The following is a 24,764-nucleotide window of genomic DNA, read 5'->3' as shown; positions in this document are numbered from 1 at the left end:
AGAGATAACAGCTACTTTGGCTACTTCGAATGACAGAGTAGAGTAGAGTAGAGTAATGAAGAGTAGAGTAGAATGGAGTAGAATAGAATAATGAATAGAATAGGATAACAGTAGAATTAAGAAAGAATAGAATAGAATAAGGAAGAGTAGAGTAGAATAGAATAATAGAATTAAGAATGAATTGAATAGAATACAATAGAATGGAATGGAATGGAATGGAATAGAGTGGAGTGGAGTGGAGTGGAATGGAATGGAACGAATGGAACGGAACGGAACAGAACAGGAGTAGAGTAGAGTAGAGTAGAATAGAATAGAATAATGATTAGAATAGAATAGAACAGAACAGAATAGAATAATAGTAGAATTAAGAATAGAATAGAATAGAATAGAATAGAATAGAATAGAATTGAACAGAACAGAACAGAACAGAACAGGAGTGGAGTGGAGTGGAGTGGAGTGGAGTGGAATAGAGTAGAGTACTGAAGAGCAGAGCAGAGCAGAATAGGATAGAATAGAATAACAGAGTTGAAAGGGACCTTTGAGGTCTCCTAGTCCAACCCCCTGCTTAGGCAGGAGACCCTGGCCTATATCATTCCAGACAACTGGTCGTCTAATCTCTTCTTAAAAATTTCCAGTGTTGGAGTGTTCACAACTTCTGGAGGCAAGTGGTTCCACTGATTAATTGTTCTAACTGTCAGGAAATGTCTCCTTAGTTCTAAGTTGCTTCTCTCCTTGATTAGTTTCCACCCGTTGCTTCTTGTCCTGCCTTCAGGTGCTTTGGAGAGTAGCTTGACTCCCTCTTCTTTGGGGCAGCCCCTGAGATATTGGAAGACTGCTATCATGTCACCCTTAGTCGTTCTTTTCATCAAACTAGACATACCCAGTTCCAGCAACCGTTCCTCATATGTTTGGTCATCTAAACATATTCCTCCTAAAGTTTTATTGTGTTACCGTTGTTGTTGTTGTTTCTATTCAAAGAAATTGTTGTGTTCCTGGACTCTGCTGTACTCATAGAGGTTTTGCTATTAACTCACCCAAACGTTGAGCAAACTTAGCTTTACATCTGAGGTATCCAACCCTTAGTAACTTTTAAGACCTGTGGATTTCAACTCCCAGGAGTCCCCAGGCAGCAAGGAATTCTGGGAGTTGAAGCCCGCGAGTCTTAAAAGTTGTGGTTGGACCTCAACTCCCAAAATTCCCCAATTCCTGCCAATTGGGATTTGCCAAGGTTGGGCGGCCCTGTGAAATGGATCGCCAAAAATCAAAGCCCTTGCGAATAAAAGATTTTTTTTATTTTTTAGCCCCCCAAATATATTGCAGTTTCAACTTTAATTTGCTACACACACACATACCTGACTCTATCCAGCATGTAGAAAGAGCTACACGTTTGAGTACTTACGTTTTTCAGCTTTCTGCTACCATCAAGATTCCTGCAAAAGAAAGGGGGGGGGGAAACATTTCAGAAAGCAGAAATTCCTTCCACGGTTTGTATAATGCGAGAGGTCACATGTTTCCCCCCTAGCCGGAGTCGGCAGGATGTGTGTCTGCTGGTTAGAAAACACACAATGAAAGCAATTGAAGCCATTCAGTGATTTGATGGCGTGGAAGCAGGTTTCCAAGAGCTGCTTGGACCCACGCAGCTAATGTTGGGAGTGTTAAAATTCAAGTTTAAATTAAATAAACGAAGAGTAAAAAGGCGAGTAGAAAGAGAGAATAAACAGGAGGGGGTTCTTGGTGCTCTCTTGAGCTGGGTTGTTTTCTTGCAAACGTTTCATTACCCAGCTAGGCAACGTCAGCACCGGAAGGTAGTGAGGCTTCCTCTCTAACACTGATGATGTTACCTAGCTGGGTAATAAAATGTTTGCAAGAAAACCACCAAGCTCTGAGAGCACCAAGGACCACACCTCCTTTCAACCCTAAGCTACAAATATTCTCATTTATCAGAGGATAAATTCTTCTAACTGGAACAGCTTGCTGTGTGGCACACAGCGCCCTCTCTGATGCCAGGCAAGCCGTCGTCCCAGTTTAGCTCTGCTGCGCGTGCATGTGTGCCTCTCGCTGGCCAGCTGGTCTTCGGGTCTCTGCCGTGCATACGCGGGGCGCGTGTGTGTGGGATGCATGAGGGGGCAGGGCGTGTGGGAGAGCACGCGCGGATATTGTTCTGTCCTCCTTCGCCTCCGTCCGAGTGATGGCTTAATTAGCCGGCACTATCCGCTCTGGCAGCAGAATAGCCAGCGTCTGCCAAGTGTCTCTGTTATCTCCCTCGACGCCGATGAGTCACCCAGGAACAAACTTCAGCTCGTAGTTAATCAGTTGATTTGCCTGCTACGAAGAGGCACAGCAGCTCTCGCTGCCTTTATTTCCTGTGGGGTGTGGCTCCATGACTCAGCACTTCCTAGGCCTGCCCCACCCCTGCTTCTGTTGTTCCCGCCTCTCCTGCCTAGGGTCCAGCCAGGCCTGATTGCCATCAGCTGGGTCTGAAGGCGTGGCCGGGGGGGGGGGAAGAGTCAGGGGATGGAGGCCTCATTATCTCCTCCACCTGACCTGCCTCTGGCTCCTGGAGCTGAGCCAGGGAAGCCGGTGCTCCTGAGATAAGTCCTGACAGCCCTTCCCCCTCACTTTCCAAGGAGGAGGCCCGGCTCGGGGGGTGCAGACACAACAGATATGTGGCGGGCAGGGCACACGCAGGGGGCCGTGCATGCATGTGCGGGATGGGGCAGGTGTGGGGGGCCGTGCACGCATCTGGAGGGGCTGCGGGCGTATGTGGGGGACGCAAAAGCATTGCATTTTGAGGGTTCGCGCGCCTGCTTGGGGCACTCAGTCCGGAAAAAGTTAGCCATCACTGTCTTAGACGCACAGAAAGGAAACTCAGGGCTTTGTGAAACGCAGCACACAACTGAATCTAGAAGTGTGTGTGTGTGTCTGTGTCTTTGTGTCTTTCTGAGCCAAAAGGCTCAAGCTTAATCCCTCCAAGACGGAGTGGCTGTGGATGCCGGCACCCCGATTCAGTCAGCTGCAGCCGCGGCTGGCTGTTGGAGGCGAGTTACTGGCCCCAAAGGATAGGGTGCGCAACTTGGGGGTCCTCCTGGATGATCGGCTGTCGTTTGAAGACCATTTGACGGCCGTCTCCAGGAGGGCCTTCCACCAGGTTCGCCTGGTTCGGCAGTTGCGCCCCTTCCTTGATTGGGATGCCTTATGCACAGTCACTCATGCGCTCGTTACCTCTCGCTTGGATTACTGTAATGCTCTCTACATGGGGCTCCCCTTGAAGTGCGCTCGGAGGCTTCAGTTAGTCCAGAATGCAGCTGCGCGGGTTATAGAGGAGCTACGTAGCTCCCATGTAACACCGCTCCTGCGCAGACTGCACTGGCTGCCTGTGGCCTTCCGGGTGCACTTTAAGGTGTTGGTTATGACCTTTAAATCGCTCCATGGCTTAGGACCTGGGTACTTACGGGACCACCTGCTGTTACCACATGCCTCCCACCGACCCGTACGCTCCCATAGAGAGGGACTTCTCAGGGTGCCGTCCGCCAAACAATGTCGGCTGGCGGCCCCCAGGGGAAGGGCCTTCTCTGTGGGGGCTCCCACACTCTGGGACGGGCTTCCCCCCGGGTTTCGCCAAATACCCGACCTTCGGACATTTCGTCGCGAACTCAAGACTCATCTTTTTATCCGCGCGGGGCTGGCTTAAAATGGGATTTTATTGTTTAAATTTATTAATTTTAAACGGGGTTTTTTAGTATGGTAAATTTTAATCATTGGGCTAATTTAAAATAAGTTTTTTAAATCGTATTTTAAATTTGTATATTGTATTGTTGGTTTTATTATGCCTGTACACCGCCCTGAGTCCTTCGGGAGAAGGGCGGTATAAAAATCAAATAAAATAAATAAATAAATAAATAAATAAATAAATAAATAAATAAATAAATAAATAAATAAATAAATAAAAGTCAGGAATGTCAGCACTGAACAGGAGGCTACTGTTCTCTGACAGCTCATCATCCAGGAAACAGCCGGGATAAGGTTTTGTGGGAAATCACAGCTAGCTAAGGAAGAATCTGGGGTTCAGAAGGATTGTCAGGGTACCCGTTCGCTAGCAGCCCGTTTACTTCGACATTTTTTTAGCTTACACTTGATTCCTCAGCAGCCTGTGAGCGAACTTCAGATCAACAAGAGAGCGTGACCTTCTGGATAGCGTTTCTATTAAGTGAAATCCAGAGGTTTTGCCACGATGGGCGGGTCACCCTTCAGTTGCTGGGGAGATACAACAACAAAGCCAGTAGGAAGGCCCTCGGCCGCTTTGATTTTATTTTTATTTTTTTGGCTCCGTTTTTTGCATCACAACTTGGAATGCAGAGAAAGACAAACCCTCAAGTCAACAGCCCCCTTCCTTCACGTTCTTCTACATCAGACAAAATAGAGAAGGGTAGAGTTAAAACCCATGGCTCCGACGCGCTTAAAAGTGGCACAAAATAAACTCCTTTGTCACCAGAGGTAGCGAGGTGGCCACGTTAGCGCCGTTTGTGGGCGATCGTGTGGCCCAATGGCCAAGTGTCCGGTCAATAGGACCGAGCTGAGGGAAGATATACAATTGATTCTGAAAATATATAGAGCACTACACACCAGAACAACTAGACACAAGAACAGTTTTTTCCCGAAGGCCATCACTCTGCTAAACAAATAATTCCATCAACACTGTCAAACTATTTACTGAATCTGCACTACTATTAATCTTCTCATCGTTCCCATCACCAATCTCTTTCCACTTATGACTGTATGACTATAACTTGTTGCTGGCAATCCTTATGATTTATATTGATATATTGACCATCAATTGTGTTGTAAATGTTGTACCTTGATGAACGTATCTTTTCTTTTATGTACACTGAGAGCATATGTACCAAGACAAGTTCCTTGTGTGTCCAATCACACTTGGCCAATAAAAAATTCTATTCTATTCTATTCTATTCTATTCTATTCTATTCTATTCTATTCTATTCTAAAAGAGCTTATGGAAGCCATCAAGAAGGCCCCAACTATCAGTAGATCTCCCACTCACCACCAATAATTTTACAAGGACTGGTGCTCCTTTCAACATACAATAGTTTCTAGAATAGATTCCAGGCAGGATCAGAATCCACTGATGAAGCATAGAATCAGAGGGCTAGAAGAGACTTGGAGATCTTCTAGTCCACCCCAACCCCCCCAGCTGTCCAAAGCAGGAAACCTTATTCCATCCCAAACAAATAACAGTTCAATGTTTTCTCGAAAACTTCCAGTGGTGGATGGATGCCCCAGTCGTGGCTTGGCTGGAGAACTCTGGGAGATGGCAGTCCACATGTCTTAAAAGTGCCAAGGTTGAAAAACACTGAAGTAGATTAATTGCCTCCAGAAGTGAACTACTTGCCTCCAGAGGTTGTGAATAGTATAGGGCTTCCTGCCTGAGCAGGGGGTCGGACTAGAAGACCTCCAAGGTCCCTTCCAACTCTGCTAATTCTATTCTATTCTATTCTATTCTATTCTATTCTATTCTATTCTATTCTATTCTATTCTATTCTATTCTATTCCATTTCATTCCATATTTTCTCTTCTCTTCCCTTCCCTTCCCTTCCCTTCCCTTCCATATTTTCTATTTTATTCCGTTCCGTTCTGTTCCATTCCATTCCATGTTTTCTATTCTATTCTATTCTATTCTATTCTATTCTATTCTATTCTATTCTATTCTATTCCATATCTTCTCTTCTCTTCTCTTCTCTTCTCTTCTCTTCTCTTCTCTTCCCTTCCCTTCCCTTCCCTTCCCTATTTTCTATTCTATTCCGTTCCATTCTGTTCCATTCCATTCCATTTTTTGTATTCTATTCTATTCTATTCTGTTCTGTTCTGTTCTGTTCTGTTCCATTCCATTCCATTCTATTCTATTCTATTCTATTCTATTCCATTCCATTCCATTCCATTCCATATTTTCTCTTCTCTTCTCTTCTCTTCTCTTCTCTTCTCTTCTCTTCTCTTCTCTTCTCTTCTCTTCTCTTCTCTTCTCTTCTCTTCCCTTCCCTTCCCTTCCCTTCCATATTTTCTATTCTATTCCGTTCCGTTCTGTTCCATTCCATTCCATTTTTTCTATTCTATTCTATTCTATTCTATTCTATTCTATTCTATTCTGTTCTATTCTATTCTTTCCATTCCATTCATTTTGTCTATTCCATTCTGTTCTATTCTATTCTATTCTATTCTATTCCATTCCATTCCATTCTATTCTATTTTCTATTCTATTCTATTCTATTCTATTCTATTCCATTCCATGTTTTCTCTTCTCTTCTCTTCCCTTCCCTTCTCTTCCCTTCCCCTCCATATTTTCTATTCTATTCCATTCCGTTCCGTTCTGTTCCATTCCATTCCATTTTTTCTATTCTATTCTATTCTATTCTGTTCTGTTCTGTTCTGTTCTGCTCTGCTCTGCTCTGCTCTGCTCTGCTCTGCTCTGCTCTGCTCTGCTCTGCTCTGCCCTGCCCTGCCCTACCCTACCCTACCCTATCCTACCCTACCCTACCCTATTTTCACTTACTTGGTTGTTGTTCGGCCTGTGGTTTCCTGCAGGTCTCTCTACTCTACTCTACTCTACTCTACTCTACTCTACTCTACTCTACTCTACTCTACTCTACTCTACTCTACTCTACTCTACTCTACTCTACTCTACTCTACTCTACTCTACTCCACTCCACTCTACTCTCTCTCTCTCTCTACTCTACTCCACTCCACTCCACCCACCCCACCCCACCCCACCCCACCCCACCCTACCCTACCCTATTTTCACTTACTTGGTTGTTGTTCGGCCTGTGGTCTCCTGCAGGTCTCCTGGGTCAAACAGCTGAGATTCTTTCAGGCCCACTTCCCTACAACCTCTTAAGAACAAGGCAATGTTGTCCTGAAAGAAAAACAAATAAAACACTTGCTTAGTTTCCCCAAAAGTCCTTTTTTTTTTCCCTCCTCAAAAGGCAACTGGACTTTTTTTCTTGAAGACGTTTCGCTTCTCATTCAAGAAGCTTCTTCAGTTCTGACTGAATGACTGGTGGAAAATGGAAGGATCGGTGTTCCTGGCAGTCATCTGGACATCAGCGCTCTTTCTGAGGGTCGTTGAGGCCGCTTGGAGGTTTATTTGTGCCCTCGGGGTCACCTCAGGGATGAAATGCTACCGGTTCGTACCGGTTCGGGAGAACTCGTAGCGGCGGGTAGTTCGGAGAACCAGTAACGGTGGCAGCACGAGGCTCCACCCACCCGCCCAGAAGTCATACCAGGAAGTAACCTGTTTTTTACCCTCTGCACATGCGCAGAAGGCTTTGCTTCCGAACCTGTAGGGAAGGTAAGTAGATTTTCCCCCTGGGTCACCTGAATAATGCAAGTGGGCGTGGAAATTTCTTGGAACTGCTGAACGGATTGTGTTGTAAACAGGAGATAGGAGATTGTCAAGGCCTGGAAGCCATCTTTTTCGTTGGCTCTTCAGGCCTGCCACATTTACTACTGTGGGAAACTGGGAGAAGGGATTGTATGGAGCCAGGGTGATATGTAGTCAAAATAACATTCCTTTCTCAGAAAGTCAAGGACATCTTGCCCTGCATCTGGAAGGCTGGAACTGGGAGGCATCTCCAGTTGGGACAATGCATTGATTGGACCACATGATGGACATGTGGGTGTTGGGCAGGGACTTTGGGTGGGGAAAACCTGGAAGCTTTCAGATTCAGGTTTTCCCAGATGTGCCAACATGGTAAAAGGTAAAGGTTCCCCTCGCACATACGTGCTAGTCGTTCCCGACTCTAGTGGGGCGGTGCTCACCTCTGTTTCAAAGCCAAAGAGCCAGCGCTCTTCGGCAAAGACGTCTCCGTGGTCATGCGGCCGGCACGGCTCAACGCCAAAGGCGCATGGAACGCTGTGACCTTCCCACCAAAGGTGGTCCCTATTTTTTCTACTTGCATTTTTTAACGTGCTTTAGGTTGGCAGAAGCTGGGACAAGTCACAGGAGCGCACCCCGTTACGCGGCGCTAGGGATTCAAACCGCTGAACTGCCGGTCTTTCGATCGACGAGCTCAGCATTTTAGCCGCTGCGTCCCCCCGCCAATATGACATCTGTAAATTGAAGCCTCGGCATTTTCTTTCATTGGTGGGGTTACTTGGAACCCTGATAGAGGTCTCATAGACCACCTCCTCTGCTGAGAGAGGACTGTTCAATCTTAACATAGGTGGCTTCTTTGACCCCACTTTCAGTAGTTCCAAGAGTGTTATTTCTCTCCTTGCTTAGTTTCCTCTGGTGACTCAGACTGGGCCTCTGGTGGCTCAGACTGGTAAGACAGTCTGTTATTAACAGCAGATGCTTGCAATTACTGCAGGTTCAAGTCCCACCAGGCCCAAGGTTGACTCAGCCTTCCATCCTTTATAAGGTAGGTAAAATGAGGACCCAGATTGTTGGGGGCAATAAGTTGACTTTGTATATAATATACAAATGGATGAAGACTATTGCTTAACACAGTGTAAGCCGCCCTGAGTCTTCGGAGAAGGGCGGGATATAATGCAAATAAATAAATTTTTAAAAAAAGTTTCCATCCATTGCTTCTTGTCCTGCCTTCAGGTGCTTTGGAGAATAGCTTGACTCCCTCTTCTTTGTGGCAGCCCTTGAGATATTGGAAGACTGCTATCATGTCACCCCTTAGTCCTTCTGTTCATTACACTAGACACATTAAACTAGAAATTAGGAAAGATTTCACCAACCAAACGGGTGGAATTCAATTTTTTTTAACTACCGGTCCTGCGTGCATGGCTTGGTGGGCGTGGCAGGGGAAGGATACTGCAAAATCCCCATCCCCACCCTACTCCAGGGGAAGGATACTGAAAAATCTCCATTCCCACCCCACTCCAGGGGAAGGATATTGCAAGATCTCCATTCCTACCCCACTCTGGGGCCAGCCAGAGGTGGTATTTGCCGGTTCTCTGAACTACTCAAAATTTCCGCTACCGGTCCTCCAGAACCTGCCAAAGAAATATTGGCATAGGATACATAGCTTAATACAGAGTGGTGCGGTGGCCTAGACGTGGAACGTTCACCTCACAATCAGGGGGCTGTGAGTTCGATCCTAGGTAGAGGCAGGTATTTCTCTCTCTGGGCACGATGAGAATATATCTGCTGAACAAAACTCCGCACTGGCGACAGGAAGGGCATCTGGCCAGTAAACATTCATCTCCGTTCAGTTGCCCAGATTCCACCTCGCAAGGGATTATGGGTTCATTAAAAGAAGATGATAATACATAGCTTGATACAGAAAATTCTTAAATTCTTACGAAGTGAAAACCAGAGACTTTTCTTTTGGGTTTAATAGAAAAAAAACCTAGGAAAAAAAGGGCCTCTGGTGGCTCAACAGGCTAATGCAGCCTGTTATTAACAGCAACTGCTTGCAATATTGCAGGTTCAAGTCCCACCAGGCCCAAGGTTGACTCAGCCTTCCATCCTTTATAAGGTAGGTAAAATGAGGACCCCGATTGTTGGGTATACTATATGACTTTGTATATAGTATACAAATGGATGAAGACTATTGCCTGACATAGTGTAAGCCGCCCTGAGTCTTCGGAGAAGGGCGGGATATAAATGCAAATAAATAAATAAATAAATAAAATATATGCTGACAGCAACAAGAATACTTTACGCACAGAAATGTCTGGGGTGTTTTTTGGTTGTTGTTTTTTTTCCCTGAGACCACCACTGAATCTCAAAGACAAAAGAATCTCTCCGTGCTATTTCCAGATCACGGCCATTATCTTCCCCCTGGGTTTTCTTGTGCCGCAGTTGAAAAGTTACAGGACGAAGCTCAACTTTTCAACATGAAACAAATGCACGAAATGTTTAAGAGCTAAGCGGCTCGCCAGCTGGCAAGTCGTAGCAAACCTCTCGTAAACAAGGGGCTGCTTATTCGTGTAAGGCCATCCATCATTTTCCCCTTTCCCCCCCACCCTCCCAGTTCCAGTTTTCTGCTCTTCTCCTCTCCTGTCAAATGAAGCGATGCTATCTTTCATGTCAAGCCCAACCAGAGGAACCACCGAACGGCCTCCAAGGTCGTTCTCAACAGCGAGGGTAAACATTGAGATGAAGAGACGGTCATGGCCCAATGACCACCGAGCAAGAAACGGGCCCTGGGTGATGTCCAATAGGTTCTCCTACAAACTGAAAAGCCCAGCAAGGTTGCCGATGGAAAACAAGGGGCCGGAGGTAGCCACGACGCCTGCCCCTGCGGTTGCTATCCCCTAAAGCAAGCAAGCAAACAGCTGGAGTTGCCACGACAGCCCTCCTGCCTGCTGAAGTTCACGGCCTCCTCAGAGGAAGAGCGACGGATTCTTTTCCTCTTTTAAAATTAAAACATCCACTTCTCGCTTGCCAAAGGACACGTTTCAATAAACTTTAAAAGTCTAGCTGGCTCTCTGGACCCAAACAGAAAGACCGCTGCATTGGGGGGGGGGAGGGATACTGCGGCTAAATGGCTTGGATTCGCGGCCTCGCGGTTTCCCTGCTGTTACGGAAAACAAAGGCGATTATAGCAAAATCCTTAGGTCAACTTCAGGGTCTCGCAGACACACACATATACACACACCAGACAATCAGGGTGGTGCAGTAGTTGAAGGGGATGGACGAAGAGTTTCAATCCAGCTGAGTGATTTTTGGACCGGTCCTTCTCTGTAAGAGGCAAAAGCCTACATCAATCTCAAACTCAAGACATGCGGGCCAGGACAGGCCTGCGGGGTGTTTAAATCTAGCCGACAGGGTGCTTCTGGTTCCTGGGGACAGGCTGGAAATATCAAAAGAACCGCCCCGCGGTGCCTCTGCCAGGCAAAATATCAAAGGACCGGCCCGTTTTCGGTCTCTATGGCCTCCAGTCCAGCAGCAGTCTGCAGGCTAAAAATGGGTCCCGCGGAGGCTCGGCGAAGCCCCCATGCAGCCCATTTTCAGCCTTCCCAGCCTCCAGAAGCAGACTGCTGGTGTCCGCTGACGGCCGGGTCGGGGAAGTCCGTATCAAGCGTGCCTCTGCAGCTCTGCCAAAGTCCTAGCAAAGTTCTCAAGGCAGGCAGGAGACCAGGAAGTGACTTCAGCAATCCAAGGTAGACTTTGCCTGACTCAGAGAATGCCAGAAAGCAGATCCTTTATATAGGCCATGGGGTGTGGCTCCATGACTCAGCACTTATCCAGGCCTGCCCCTCCCTTCCTTTTGCTGACGCCGCCTATCAATTCTCCTGAAGCGAGGATCTCTCCAGCCTCCAGCTGTTGGCAATTCACATTCCTCAGGCTCACATGCTGTGGGGGAGGGGGAGGGGTCTAGTTGCTCCATTTGCCTGGGCATGGAGCCAGGGCTCGGGGCTGGAGGCACGTCAGGCCCTTCGTCTTGTTTGGCCTGTCTGGGCATGGTGCCAGGGCTGGGGCCTGGAGGCATGCCAGGACATTCCTCAGCGTTCGGCAGGAGATAAGAGGGACCCGGCTGCGGGGAAAGCGAGTGAGACACAACAGCTGGCCAACAATGAGATACGCGGAGGCCCTGTGCACCCCGTTTTGGCCAGTAAAGTGCTGCAGGAGGCTGTTCAGGATGAAAATGTGCCATGCGGGGCCTCTCCACGCCCCATTTTGGCCGGCAGGGTGCCGCAGGAGGCGTGCGTCCCGTCTCTTCCCACTCTCCCGCCGCCGGCTCTTGGAGAAATCCAGTTTGACATCCCTGGCCTACATCTGTCAACCTGAATTAGACCACCGTGGCAGATGATGGTTCGTAACATTCAGTGGCAGAATAACAGAATTTGGAAGGCATACCGTCATAAATTTGAGTCAGCTGCCGTAAGTCATCTTTTTCAGCGCTGTCGTAATTTCGGTCACTAAATGAACTGTTGTGAGTTGAGGACTGCCAATTTTTTCCCCCCAAACCTATTCTAAAGTTTGAATAGGTACTTTTCTGGTTTATTTAATGGAAATCACAGCTTAAGAGAAAATGATATGAGTTGTATTAATTGACATTAAAAGGTGTATTATGGGTGTATAAAAGTTTGGCCCTGAAGACCATAGAACAGTGATGGCTAATCTTTTTGCCATCGCATGGCAGAAGGGGGGGTCGGGGGGTTCGCCCACATGGCCACACCCATAATTCTATGCGTCCCACCCCTGCACATGCACACACGACACACACACACACACATCGCCCCACTCCTGTCACGCGATGGCCCGGTAGGCCCGTTTTTTTCTCTCTCACCTGGCTCCAGAGCCTTTCTAGGAGTCTGGGGAGGCCCAAAACAACCCAATTGCCAACTTCTGGTCCCACCACAATTCAGACTCTAGGCAACTGACTCATATTTATGACGGGGTTGCAGTGTGTGAACAATTGTGTTCCTAACTTAACAACTGTTAAGTAATTCACTTAACAACTGTGGTAAGAACAGACATTAAATGGGGCAAAAGTAACCACTGTCCCACTTAGCAGCAGATATTTTGGGCTCAGCTGCGGTCGTAAATTGAGGGCTACTTCTATGCTGGCATCATCATCATCATTATTATCTCTGCCTTGCATGTACTAATATTTATTAATAAAAATAATAAAAGGCAATCTATGTGTGTTTGTGTATCTGTGTGTACCGTGCTTCCCTGAAAATAAGACCCTGTCTTATATTTTTTTGAACCCCAAAATAAGCACTTGGCCTTATTTTTGGGGAGGTCTTTATTATTTGGGGGCGCGTGGAGCAAGACGGGGCTCCTCTTGCCGTCTTACCTGATTTCCAGCTCTGTCTCCCTAACCTTAACCAGAGGAAATGGCGGGGACCGGCTGCGCATGCGCTTAAATATTTTCAGGGGGGGCTTATTTTAGCTTGTGCGCTCAAAAGCCCAATTGGGCTTATTATCAGGGGATGTCTTATTTTCGGGGAAACATGGTATATGTATGTGTGTGTATGTGCATTTGTGTATACACACACACACACACACATATACATACATACACACACACAACAAAGACTAACTCAATGGTGAAATCCAATTTCTTACACTACCAGTTCTGTGGGTGTGGCTTGATGGGCATGGCAGAGGAAGGATACTACAATATCTCCATCCCCACCCCACTCCAGGAGAAGGATACTGCAAAATCCCCATTCCCTTCCCATTCCTGGGGGAAGGATACTGCAAAATCCCCATTATCTCCCCACTCCTGGGGGAAAGATACTGCAAAATCCCCATTCCCTCCCCAATCCTGGGGGAAGGATACTGCAAAATCCCCATTCCTGGGGGAAGGATACTGCAAAATACCCATTCCCTCCCCATTCCTGGGGGAAGGATATTACAAAATCTCCATTCCCTCCCCACTGCAGGGGAAGGATACTGCAAAATCCCCATTCCCTCCCCATTCCTGGGGGAAGGATACTGCAAAATCCCCATTCCCTCCCCATTCCTGGGGGAAGGATATTGCAAAATCCCCATTCCCTCCCCACTCCAGGGGAAGAATACTGCAAAATCCCCACTCCCTCCCCACTCGTGGGGGAAGGATATTGCAAAATCCCCATTCCCTCCCCACTCCTGGGGGAAGGATATTGCAAAATCCCCACTCCCTCCCCATTCCTGGGGGAAGGATATTGCAAAATCTCCATTCCCTCCCCACTGCAGGGGAGGGATATTGCAAAATCCCCACTCCCTCCCCACTCCTGGGGGAAGGATATTGCAAAATCCCCACTCCCTCCCCATTCCTGGGGGAAGGATATTGCAAAATCTCCATTCCCTCCCCACTGCAGGGGAGGGATATTGCAAAATCCCCACTCCCTCCCCACTGCAGGGGAGGGATATTGCAAAATCCCCACTCCCTCCCCACTCGTGGGGGAAGGATATTGCAAAATCCTCATTCCCTCCCCACTCCTGGGGGAAGGATATTACAAAATCCTCCCTCCCATTCCTGGGGAAGGATATTGCAAAATCTCCATTCCTCCCCACTGCAGGAGGATATTGCAAAATCATTCCTCCCCACTCCTGGGGGAAGGATATTGCAAAATCCCCACTCCCTCCCCATTCCTGGGGGAAGGATATTGCAAAATCTCCATTCCCTCCCCACTGCAGGGGAGGGATATTGCAAAATCCCCACTCCCTCCCCACTGCAGGGGAGGGATATTGCAAAATCCCCACTCCCTCCCCACTCGTGGGGGAAGGATATTGCAAAATCCCCATTCCCTCCCCACTCCTGGGGGAAGGATATTGCAAAATCCCCACTCCCTCCCCATTCCTGGGGGAAGGATATTGCAAAATCTCCATTCCCTCCCCACTGCAGGGGAGGGATATTGCAAAATCCCCATTCCCTCCCCACTCCTGGGGGAAGGATATTGCAAAATCCCCACTCCCTCCCCATTCCTGGGGGAAGGATATTGCAAAATCTCCATTCCCTCCCCACTGCAGGGGAGGGATATTGCAAAATCACTCCTCCCCACTCCTGGGGGAAGGATATTGCAAAATCCCCACTCCCTCCCCATTCCTGGGGGAAGGATATTGCAAAATCTCCATTCCCTCCCCACTGCAGGGGAGGGATATTGCAAAATCCGCACTCCCTCCCCACTCCTGGGGGAAGGATATTGCAAAATCCCCACTCCCTCCCCACTCTGTGACCCGCCAGAGGTGGTATTATTTGCCAGTTCTCCGAACTACTCAAAATTTCCACTACCAGTTCCCCAGAACCTGCTGGATTTCACCCCTGGACTAATCCATATTAATAATAATAATAATAATAATTATATATATATGTGTGTGTGTGTGTGTGTGTGTGTGTGTGTGTGTGTGTGTGTGTGTGTGTGTGTGTATATATATATATATATATATAGGTCTTTGGTTGTTCGGGTTTTCTCCCGTGTAAAATTGGAAGTGTCTTGGCGACGTTTCGACGAAGTCTCATTCGTCATCTTCAGGCTTCAGCTTCGTGCTTCTGGGAGCAATGTGTGATCGCAGCTATTTCTTCCTTTTAACTGCTAGTGGGGGTTTGAACTGATTGGGTGGGAGCTTGGCTGTGCTCTGATTGGCTGGGGGTTTTTCTGTGCTCTGATTGGCTGGGGTGTGTCCTGTGTTGGTGGGGGCTTGGTTGTGCTCAGTCTAATCTGTGCTGCAGGGGATTTGAGCTGGTGAGCTGCACTGCTGCTGTTTAGCTTCGTGTTCGTGGTGGTGCTACATCTTCGTAGTGGGTGTCAGTCTGCTGCATGTATGGATTGGAGGGTTTGAAGTGGCTAATGTTGCAGCTGCGGTCTGGCTTCTGGTCCTTGGTCGTGCTTCCTGATCAGTGTGGGTTTGGGTGTGCTTCTGGGTGGATGTGTGGTGGTGACATCCTGTGTGGACCTCGTGAGTGTGGGTCTGGTGTCATTCCTCGTGTTAGGGACACGTTTGTCAATAAGGGCAGGTTTCCAAATGGCTGGTAGGCGGGAGGTATCATCTCGTTTGTTCATGCTGTGTGGGCGTTTTTCTATCTCGATGGCTTCTCTGATTATTCTGTTGTTAAAGTGTTCAGTTTTGGCGATAGTTCTGGTCTTTTTAAAGTCAATATCGTGTCCTGTGACTTTAAAGTGTTGGACCAGGGAAGAAGTTAGTTCCTCTTTTTGAATGAGTTCTTGTGTTCTTCAATCGTGCACTTATTCTTCTGTTGGTTTGTCCAATGTATGTGGTGGGGCAGGCGGTGCATGGGATTTCATATACTCCTTGATTTTCTAACTCAATTTTGTCTTTGGGGTTTCTTAGGATGGTGGATATTTTTGGTTTGTGCAGAATGCTGTCTTGATGTTATGTTTGTGGAGGATCTTGCTGATTCTGTCTGTGGTGCCTTTTATATATGGGAGGAGGGCTGTGCCATTTTCTTGCTCTCTGTCTTGGGTTTTAGTGGGGGTTCTTTTTGGTGGGGACTGAGCACAGCCAAGCCCCACCAACACAGGACACACCCCCAGCCAATCAGAGCACAGAAAAAACCCCAGCCAATCAGAGCACAGCCAAGCTCCCACCCAATCAGTTCAAACCCCACTAGCAGTTAAAGGAAGAAATAGCTGCGATCACACATTGCTCCCAGAAGAACGAGCTGAAGCCTGAAGATGACGAATGAGACTTCGTCGCCAAGACACTTCCAATTTTACACGGAGAAAACACGAACAACCAAAGATATATATATATATATATCTATATATATATATATATATATATATATATATATATATATATATATATATATATATATATGTTTTCTGAGGTTTTCACGGGTGTTTGTATATAGGTCTTTGGTTGTTGGGTTTTCTCCGTGTAAAATTGGAAGTGTCTTGGCGACGTTTGACGAAGTCTCATTCGTCATCTTCAGGCTTCAGCTTCGTGCTTCTGGGAGCAATGTGTGATCGCAGCTGTTTCTTCCTTTTAACTGCTAGTGCCAAGCTCCCACCCAATCAGTTCAAACCCCCACTAGCAGTTAAAAGGAAGAAACAGCTGCGATCACACATTGCTCCCAGAAGAACGAAGCTGAAGCCTGAAGATGACGAATGAGACTTCGTCGAAACGTCGCCAAGACTCTTCCAATTTTACACGGGAGAAAACCCGAACAACCAAAGACCTATATACACACATATATATATATAAAGGGGTGGGGCTTCCTGCAGTCTCAATACTATATTTTCCCACAATGACACAGCCCCCTAATCTCCTCCCGTGGCATTCTTTCCAAAATATGTCCCAATTTTCTGCTAAGCCTTTAATCTAACGGCTATTTTAAATCCTACACTGTAAGGAATAAATCTTCCTATGTCCCTTTAAAAACAACAAGCGTATCTCCAGTGTAATGTATAAAAAAGAGGCCGATGAATTGGTGATTTATTCCCCGATCCGGATCTTTTCAAGTATTTTTATACAACAGGCTGTGTTTACACAAGCCTTACCCCGTGCAAAATTTGGTCTATTCCGTCTGATTTTTAGGGTTTTTATTTATTTATTTTTTAATCTTTTCGAGGGAAAACATTCCGGGTCCATACGGATTTTATCTTACAAACTCAGCTTAAAGAGCTATTAAGATTCAGATCAGGAATATCTTCATATAAAAGCAAAGGCTGTGAAATTAAAACGAGCGAACAAGGATTCGGCCTCTGGATTCAGCCCCCATTCACAAATCAAGAACGACACCTTTGCAGTCAAATCAAACAGGGGTTAATGGCGGCTTGCCTAAGCAAAGCAAACGTACAGGCAGTCAATTTACAACAGTTTACTTAGTGACCGTTCAAAGTTACAACATCGTTGGGAAAAGCGACCGTTTATCCCACTCATGACCACTGCGGAATCCTCAGGATTAAAATTCAGACAATTCGGGAAATGACTCGTATTTATGACCGTTGCTGTGTCCCAGGGGTGGTCCTGTGATCCCCTTTTATGACCTTTTCCGACAAGCAAAGACAACGGGGGAAGCCTCACTTAAGCACCCATGCTTCTCGCGTAACACCTGCAGTGATTCACTTAGCAACAGTGTCGAGAAAGGTCGTAAAATGGGATGCAGCTCCCTTTAACCAATGTCTCACTTAGCAAGGTAAATTTTGGGGCTCCACTGTAGGTCGTAAGTCGAGGACTACCAGTATACACTAACCCTTTGCTATCCAGAGAAAGGAACAGACCATCTAAATCTAGGGGTCTCAAACGCGATGTCATTGAGGGACGCTTCAGGGTTGTGTTTGACCTCGGGGTGGGGGAGTGGCCAGGGTGGGGGTGTCCAGCTCAACGTCACTTATTCAGGGGTGCCTGTGGAGGCCCGAGCACTCTGCCAGTGAAAACGGGGCTCAGGAGGCCGCGTGATGTCAGCTCAACACCACTCATTCGGGGGTGCCTGTGGCGGCCTGAACACTCTGCCAGCGAAAATGGAGCTCAGGAGGACTGCGTGACATCAGCTCAACGTCACTCATTAGGGGGTGCCTATGGCAGCCCGAGCACTCTGGCAGCGAAAACGGAGCTCGGGAGGGCCGCGTGACGTCAGCTCAACGCCACTCATTCCGGGGTGCCTGTGGCGGCCTGAGCACTCTGGCAGCGAAAACGGAGCTCGGGAGGGCCGCGTTATGTCAGCTCAACGTCACTCATTCGGGGGTGCCTGTGGCGGCCCGTGCACTCTGCCAGCGAAAACAGGGCTCGGGAGGGCCGCGTGACGTCAGCTCAACGCCACTCATTCGGGGGTGCCTGTGGCGGCCCGTGCACTCTGCCAGCGAAAACAGGGCTCGGGAGGGCCGCGTGATGTCAGCTCAACGTCACTCATTTGGGGGGTGCCTATGGCAGCCCGAGCACTCTGGCAGCAAAAACGGAGCTCGGGAGGGCCGCGTGACGTCACCTCAATACCACTCATTCAGGGGTGCCTGTGGCGGCCTGAGCACTCTGCCAGCGAAAATGAAGCTCGGGAGGACCGCGTGATGTCAGCTCAACGTCACTCATTCGGGGGGTGCCTGTGGCAGCCCGAGCACTCTGGCAGCAAAAACGGAGCTCGGGAGGGCCGCGTGATGTCAGCTCAACGTCACTCATTCAGGTGTGCCTGTGGCAGCCCGAGCACTCTGCCAGCAGCAGCTCGGGAGGACTGCATGATGTCAGCTCAACGTCACTCATTCGGGGGGTGCCTATGGCAGCCCGAGCACTCTGGCAGCAAAAACGGAGCTCGGGAGGGCCGCGTGATGTCAGCTCAAGGTCACTCATTCGGGGGTGCCTGTGGCGGCCTGAGCACTCTGCCAGCGAAAACGAAGCTCGGGAGGGCCGCATTATGTCAGCTCAACGTCACTCATTCGGGGGAGCCTGTGGCAGCCTGAGCACCCTGCCAGTGAAAATGGAGCCGCGTGCGGCCCACCCGAGCTCTGTTTTTGCAGGCAGAGAGTTGCAGAAGGCCGTCACAGCTGAAAACGGAGCTCAGGAGGGCCACTGACAGAGGCACCACGGGTCGTTCGTTCGATGTTTCTAGGGTGGCCACATGGGCCCAGATCTAATAGGGCCTTGAGTTTGACACTTCTGCTCTAATCCATTTAATCAGTAGTAATTTCAGAACGGAGGCAGGACTTGGAACCACTCAAGCTGAGCGCTGCACAGTGTTTTCAGTTATTATTTTCGGTAACTGCAGTTCCCATCAGATGTTTTTCTTCACCGAGCCCTTCCTGCGAGCTCAAGTGCCAAAACGATTGGGATAAATTACCAAGAGTTGTTTACCCTTACATTGTTTATTGCTTGCCATGGATAGCTTTCTTTTGTGTCCAGATTGCCGGGCTACAAAGCCTTGTTTGTCTAAACAAACGTTTCATATTGAATTCTGCCTAATATTTAAGCCCCGGCTAAATATTGCGGAACTAAATATTATTACGGCGGGTTGCACAGTCGGCTGGATATGAAAAAAAGAAAATAGCATTGGGATTTCCGTTCACCCCAGTGAGCTCCTTTCCAAAATACCAGGATAGGCAAATGTAGTTGTTGAATCACATGAATGGTATTGTTGCAGGATGTAAGCTGCTCCGAGTAAGGCTGCCTTTTTGCAATTGACCGATGGCGAATTTGTCAATGCCGACGGTATTTATTTATTTATTTTTATTTTAGGAAATTGATATTGCTGCCTACTCGCCCATGGCGACACAAGGTGGCTTACAAGAATATAAAAACATCAGCTAATAAAAATAATAAAAGAAAATAATAAAATAATAAGCCCCCACCCACCCCCATTTAAGTGCTGCTCCAGTTGTTTCGGGATGGCACCCAATTACTATTGGCGCCATCTTTGCTTTCTTCTGCCACACTCCTCCTATTGCTATTTGTAGGCCTTTGTACGTTGTGACTTTCCTCCAGCTATTTCTCTTCTCTTCTCTTCAGCTGTCTCCAAGCACAGGAAATCCTCAACATATGACCAAAACTGAGCCCAAAATGTCTGTTACTAAACGAGACAGCAGTCACATGGGTTTTGCCCCATTTTACGATTTTTCTTCCCGGAGTTGTTAAGCGAATCACTGCAGTTGGAAACCTGGTTATTATTAAACAAATCTGGCTTCCCTACTGCTTGTCAGAAGAGGTGATCACATGTACCCAGGATGCTACAACCGTCATAAAGGTGAATCCATCGCCAAGGGTATGGATTTTGATTAGGTGACCATGTGGATGCTGCACCAATCGTAAGCAGTGGTGAGCTGCTGCCGGTTCGGACGAACCGGTAGTTCCGACGATCAGCTGGCCCCGGCCACCTAAACCCGCCCTATCCTGTCCTATATTGCCTTCTTTCTGGCTCAGCTGATTCGTGCAGCACAGCTGATTTTATTTATTTATTTATTTATTTTATTTTTATTTGTCAAGAACACATTAGGTAATAAGTATAAACATGGATTGAATACATCAAATAGATACAAATAGAAGAAACATTAGGACATGGACGGTAGGTACGCTGGTGCGCTTATGCATATCCCTTATAGACCTCTTAGGAATGGGGTGAGGTCGACAGTAGACAGTCTTAGGTTAAAATTTTAGGGGTTTTGGGATGAGACCACAGAGTCAGGTAGTGCATTCCAGGCGTTGACCACTGTTGCTAAAATTGTATTTCCTGTAATCAAGTTTGGAGAGGCTCACTTTAAGTTTGTATCTATTGTGTGCTCCTGTATTGTTGTGTTTGAAGCTGAAGTAGTCATTGACAGGTAGGACATTGTAGCAGATGATTTTATGAGCTATGCTCAGGTCATACTGAAGGCGGCGTAGTTCTAAATTTTCTAAGCCCAGAATTTCAAGTCTGGTGGCATAAGGTATTTTGTTGCAAGCGGAGGAGTGGAGGACTCTTCTCATGAAATATTTCTGGACGCGTTCAATTGTATTAATGTCCGATATGCAATGCGGGTTCCAGACAGACGAGCTGTATTCGAGAATTGGTCTAGCAAAGGTTTTGTATGCTCTGGTTAGTAGTGTGATATTACCGGCGAAGCAGCTACGCAAAATTAGGTTTACAACCCTTAATGCCTTTTTGGCGACGTTGTTACAGTGGGCTTTGGCACTTAGATCCTTAGATATGAGGCCCTTGACAGAGTGAGGTTCATCTACAAGGTCGTGTCCACTCAGTTTGTATTTTGTGTTCTGGTTCCTTTTCCCAATGTGTAAGACAGAGCATTTGTTGGTTGAGATTTGGAGATGCCAATTGTTTGACCATTCCAACACAAAGTCCAGGTCTTTTTGAAGGGTAGCAGCATAGTCGGTGGTGTTAAATAGTTTTACATCATCGACGAAGAGAACGCAGTTGCTTATAATATGATCATAAAGGTCATTTATGTATAACATAACACGTAACACCGCTCCTGCGCAGACTGCACTGGCTACCTGTGGCCTTTCGAGTGCACTTTAAGGTGTTGGTTACGACCTTTAAAGCGCTCCATGGCTTAGGTCCTGGGTACTTACGGGACCGCCTGCTGTTACCGTATGCCTCCCACCGACCCGTACGCTCTCACAGAGAGGGACTTCTCAGGGTGCCGTCCGCCAAGCAATGTCGGCTGGCGGCCCCCAGGGGAAGGGCCTTCTCTGTGGGGGCTCCCACACTCTGGAACGAGCTTCCCCCGGGTTTACGCCAAATACCTGACCTTCGGACATTCCGTCGCGAACTGAAGACACACCTTTTCATTCGCGCAGGGCTGGCTTGAATTGAATTGTATTAATTTTAAATTTTATTAATTTTAAATGGGGTTTTTAGTTTATAGCATATTTTAATTTTTCAGGCTAATTTTAAAATAAGTTTTTTAATTTGCATTTTAAATTGTACATTGTATTGTTTGTTTTATCTTGCCTGTACACCGCCCTGAGTCCTTCGGGAGAAGGGCGGTATAAAAATCAAATAAATAAAAAATAAATAAATAACATGAAGAGTGTTGGTCCTAGAACGCTGCCTTGGGGGACACCGCTATTAACAGGCGTAGGATTTGATAGGGCGCTCCCTATCCGCGCCTCCCCTGTTCTAAGGTAAACAGCTGAGCTTCAAATTGCTGTATTTTGAATGCTGTGTACAAGCGCGTTAGGCGTGCACGCACTCACTGAACCTGTTGTTAAACCAGTTGCAGCCCACCAGAGGTCGTAAGTGTGAAAAACGGTCATAATTCGTTTTCAGTGCCGTTGCAAACTTTGAACAGTGACCGAATGAACTATTGTTAAGCTGAGAATTATCTGTACTGAATATTTTGTCTTTCTTATCATCAGTTGTTAGGTTTGGGTTGTGTGTGGTGTGGAAGATGCTCATCTGTCTGAATTCTAAAGTCCCAAATTCTTCCTGTTCTATTATTTTGTCTCTTTTTATTATTAATGTTTCATAAGTACATAAAGCATACACCCAACCCTTCACTCTTGGCACTGGACAATGTCTCTTTGTCCAAGTAGGGATTTAATGCGAACTGTGAATCTGGCTTTTCTGCAGAGGGAACTGTCTGAATAGAGTTACCCAATTCATACAAAAATAATAATAATAATAACTCGGTGTTTTCCTTTCCTTTTGTTCTTTCTGGCGGAAACGGTAATAGACACACACAAAGAAAGGACGAGACGATGCCAAATACTCAGCAGCGGAATGAAAACATAAACTCGGGACAAGGGAGTCAAAACGCAATCAGCAGAAATGTTTTCTTTGACCTCATCATGGTTAAAATTTCAAGTATGTCCCTGTTTTTCTACATCGTTCCATCACACGATGGATGGCCCAGCTACTCAACTCGTTGGTAGTTACTTCTGCGCACCTACGTTCATTTTCACCAGCCTTCCTCCCATCGGTAATATATATATAGCAGAATAACAGAGTTGGAGGGCCCTTGGAGGTCTTCTAGTCCAGCCCCCTGCTCACACAGGAGATCCTGGCCTATGCCATTCCAGACAGGTGCCTGTCCAGTCTCTTCTTAAAAGCCTCCAGTGTTGGAGCATTCACAACTTCTGGAGGCAAGTTGTCCCACTGATTAATTGTTCTCACTGTCAGCAAATTTCTCCTTAGCTCTACAGTAGGTTGCTTCTCTCCCTTGAATAGTTTCACTCGACAACTATGTTACTATGAGCCGTGGTGGCGCAGTGGTTAGAGTGCAGTACTGCATGCTACTTTCTGCTGCCTGCCGGCTGCCTGCAATTTGGCAGTTCGAATCTCACCAGGTTCAAGGTTGCCTCAGCCTTCCGTCCTTCCAAGGTGGGTACAACGAGGACGCAAATTGTTGGTGGCAATATGCTGACTCTGTAAACCGCTTAGAGAGGGCTGGAAAGCACTGTGAAGCGGTATATAAGTCTAAATGCTATTGCTGTCTTCCTTCCTTCCTTCCTTCCTTCCCTCCCTCCCTCTCTCCCAGTGCTTAGAATGCAGCATTGCAGGCAAACTCTGCCCACAGCCAGCAGTTCGATCCTGACTGGCTCAAAGTTGACTCAGCCTTCCATCCTTCCGAGACGGATAAAATGAGGACACAAATTGTTGGGGACAATAGGTCGACTCTGTAAAACCGCTTAGAGAGGGCTGTAAATCACTTAAATAAGTCTGCTTATTGCCATTGTTACTAACCTAACAACTTAACAACTGTGGAAAGGAAGGTCGTAAAATGGGTCAAAACTCACTTGGAAGATGTCTCACTTAGCAACATAAATTAGGGGCTTGATTGTGCTCGTAAGTCGAGAACTAACCTGACACTAGCTGCATACAAGGGGCTCAACTATAGCTTTTCCTATTTTGTAATATTTCATACACAAGTAAATTGAGAGGGTAAATACACCAAAGAACTCTACGTCTGTGTTGTGACCCAGGTTCCTGGACCCGGACTCCTGGACTCGGATGATTCAGAAAGTGAGGGAGAAGACCTGGCCAGCCCTGCTTCTCTTGAGCCCTTTCCCTCCCTGGCACCCACTCAAAGGGAGGAGGAGGGGCTGGCAAGACCTGATTCCCTGGAGCCTTCTTCTGATTTGGAGTGATGCAAGACTGCGCAGACGTGATTGGCGTGCGCAGCAGCGGAAGGGTTGGGGGAAAGCCAAGTCATAATTGTCATGCAGTGACTTCTGCAGAGACTATAAATAGGAGGCGGGACTTCCTGGTTTTTTGTCTTGGACAAAGCAATGAATTGGCGCGGGCTAACTGTCTCAATGGAGGGAAGAATATATTCGTGAGTAATTCTGGCCTTATCTATAATTTCCTCGTTATCTCCAGAAACTTGGCAGGCCCGTGGGTAGACGTGGCCAGGACATATATCTATGTAAATAAAAGGAGAAAAGAAGGCCTCTGACTGACTCTTTGCTGGGAGTATTGGGGGGAGGGAAACAGAACAGTCTGCTGGGAATTCTGGGAGCTGAAGTCCAGCAGGTTTGGAGAGTATCAAATCCGTCTTCAACCAACAGTGGGCTGCTTCCGGTTCGGACCGGTTCAACCGAACTGGTAGTTCCGAGCACTGGCTGGCCCCGCCCACCCGCCCCACCGCTATCTGGTCCCAGATATCTCACTTTCTAGCTCACTCGCCCCACCCTGCAGCCCAGCTGATTTGCGCGCCTCTCCCGTTCTACTAACTGTGGCTGACCTAGCACGTGTACAGGAAGCCACCCCATCGAAAAAGCCTAGTTTTAGGTGTTGCGCGCACGCTCACATTTTTGGCGAACCGGTTGTTAAAGTATGTGCAGAAAACGGTCCCACTGGAACTTGGCAAATGGGCTGTTTCTGGCATCCAGAGGACCTATTGTGTGTGGGGGGGAGGCCGTTTTTGCCCTCCCCAGACTCCTAGAAAGGCTCTGGAGCCAGGTGAGAGAGAAAAAC

The 24,764-nt window shown here is 47.4% G+C and overlaps 1 protein-coding gene across 17 annotated transcripts in view; it reads right to left on the bottom strand.

Moving 5' to 3' along the window:
- The window catches only part of LIMCH1 (LIM and calponin homology domains 1), a 220,134-nt gene that overhangs the window by 97,492 nt on the left and 97,878 nt on the right, over positions 1-24,764 (bottom strand). For 15 of the 17 annotated variants that reach the window (XM_058192395.1, XM_058192393.1, XM_058192394.1 and 12 more), the window contains 2 exons: positions 6,816-6,922; positions 1,400-1,430 (listed from right to left, as the gene is read on the bottom strand). In XM_058192395.1, the coding sequence (XP_058048378.1) occupies positions 1,400-1,430; positions 6,816-6,922 (138 nt within the window). Of the gene's footprint in view, positions 1-1,399; positions 1,431-6,562; positions 6,580-6,815; positions 6,923-24,764 lie in introns of those variants that run through there. The other 2 variants (XM_058192402.1, XM_058192404.1) reach the window with 2 other exon arrangements.

Source organism: Ahaetulla prasina, chromosome 8, assembly GCF_028640845.1.
Source record: "Ahaetulla prasina isolate Xishuangbanna chromosome 8, ASM2864084v1, whole genome shotgun sequence".
Taxonomy (NCBI): domain Eukaryota; kingdom Metazoa; phylum Chordata; class Lepidosauria; order Squamata; family Colubridae; genus Ahaetulla; species Ahaetulla prasina.
This window is presented reverse-complemented; position numbering and strand designations above follow the sequence as displayed.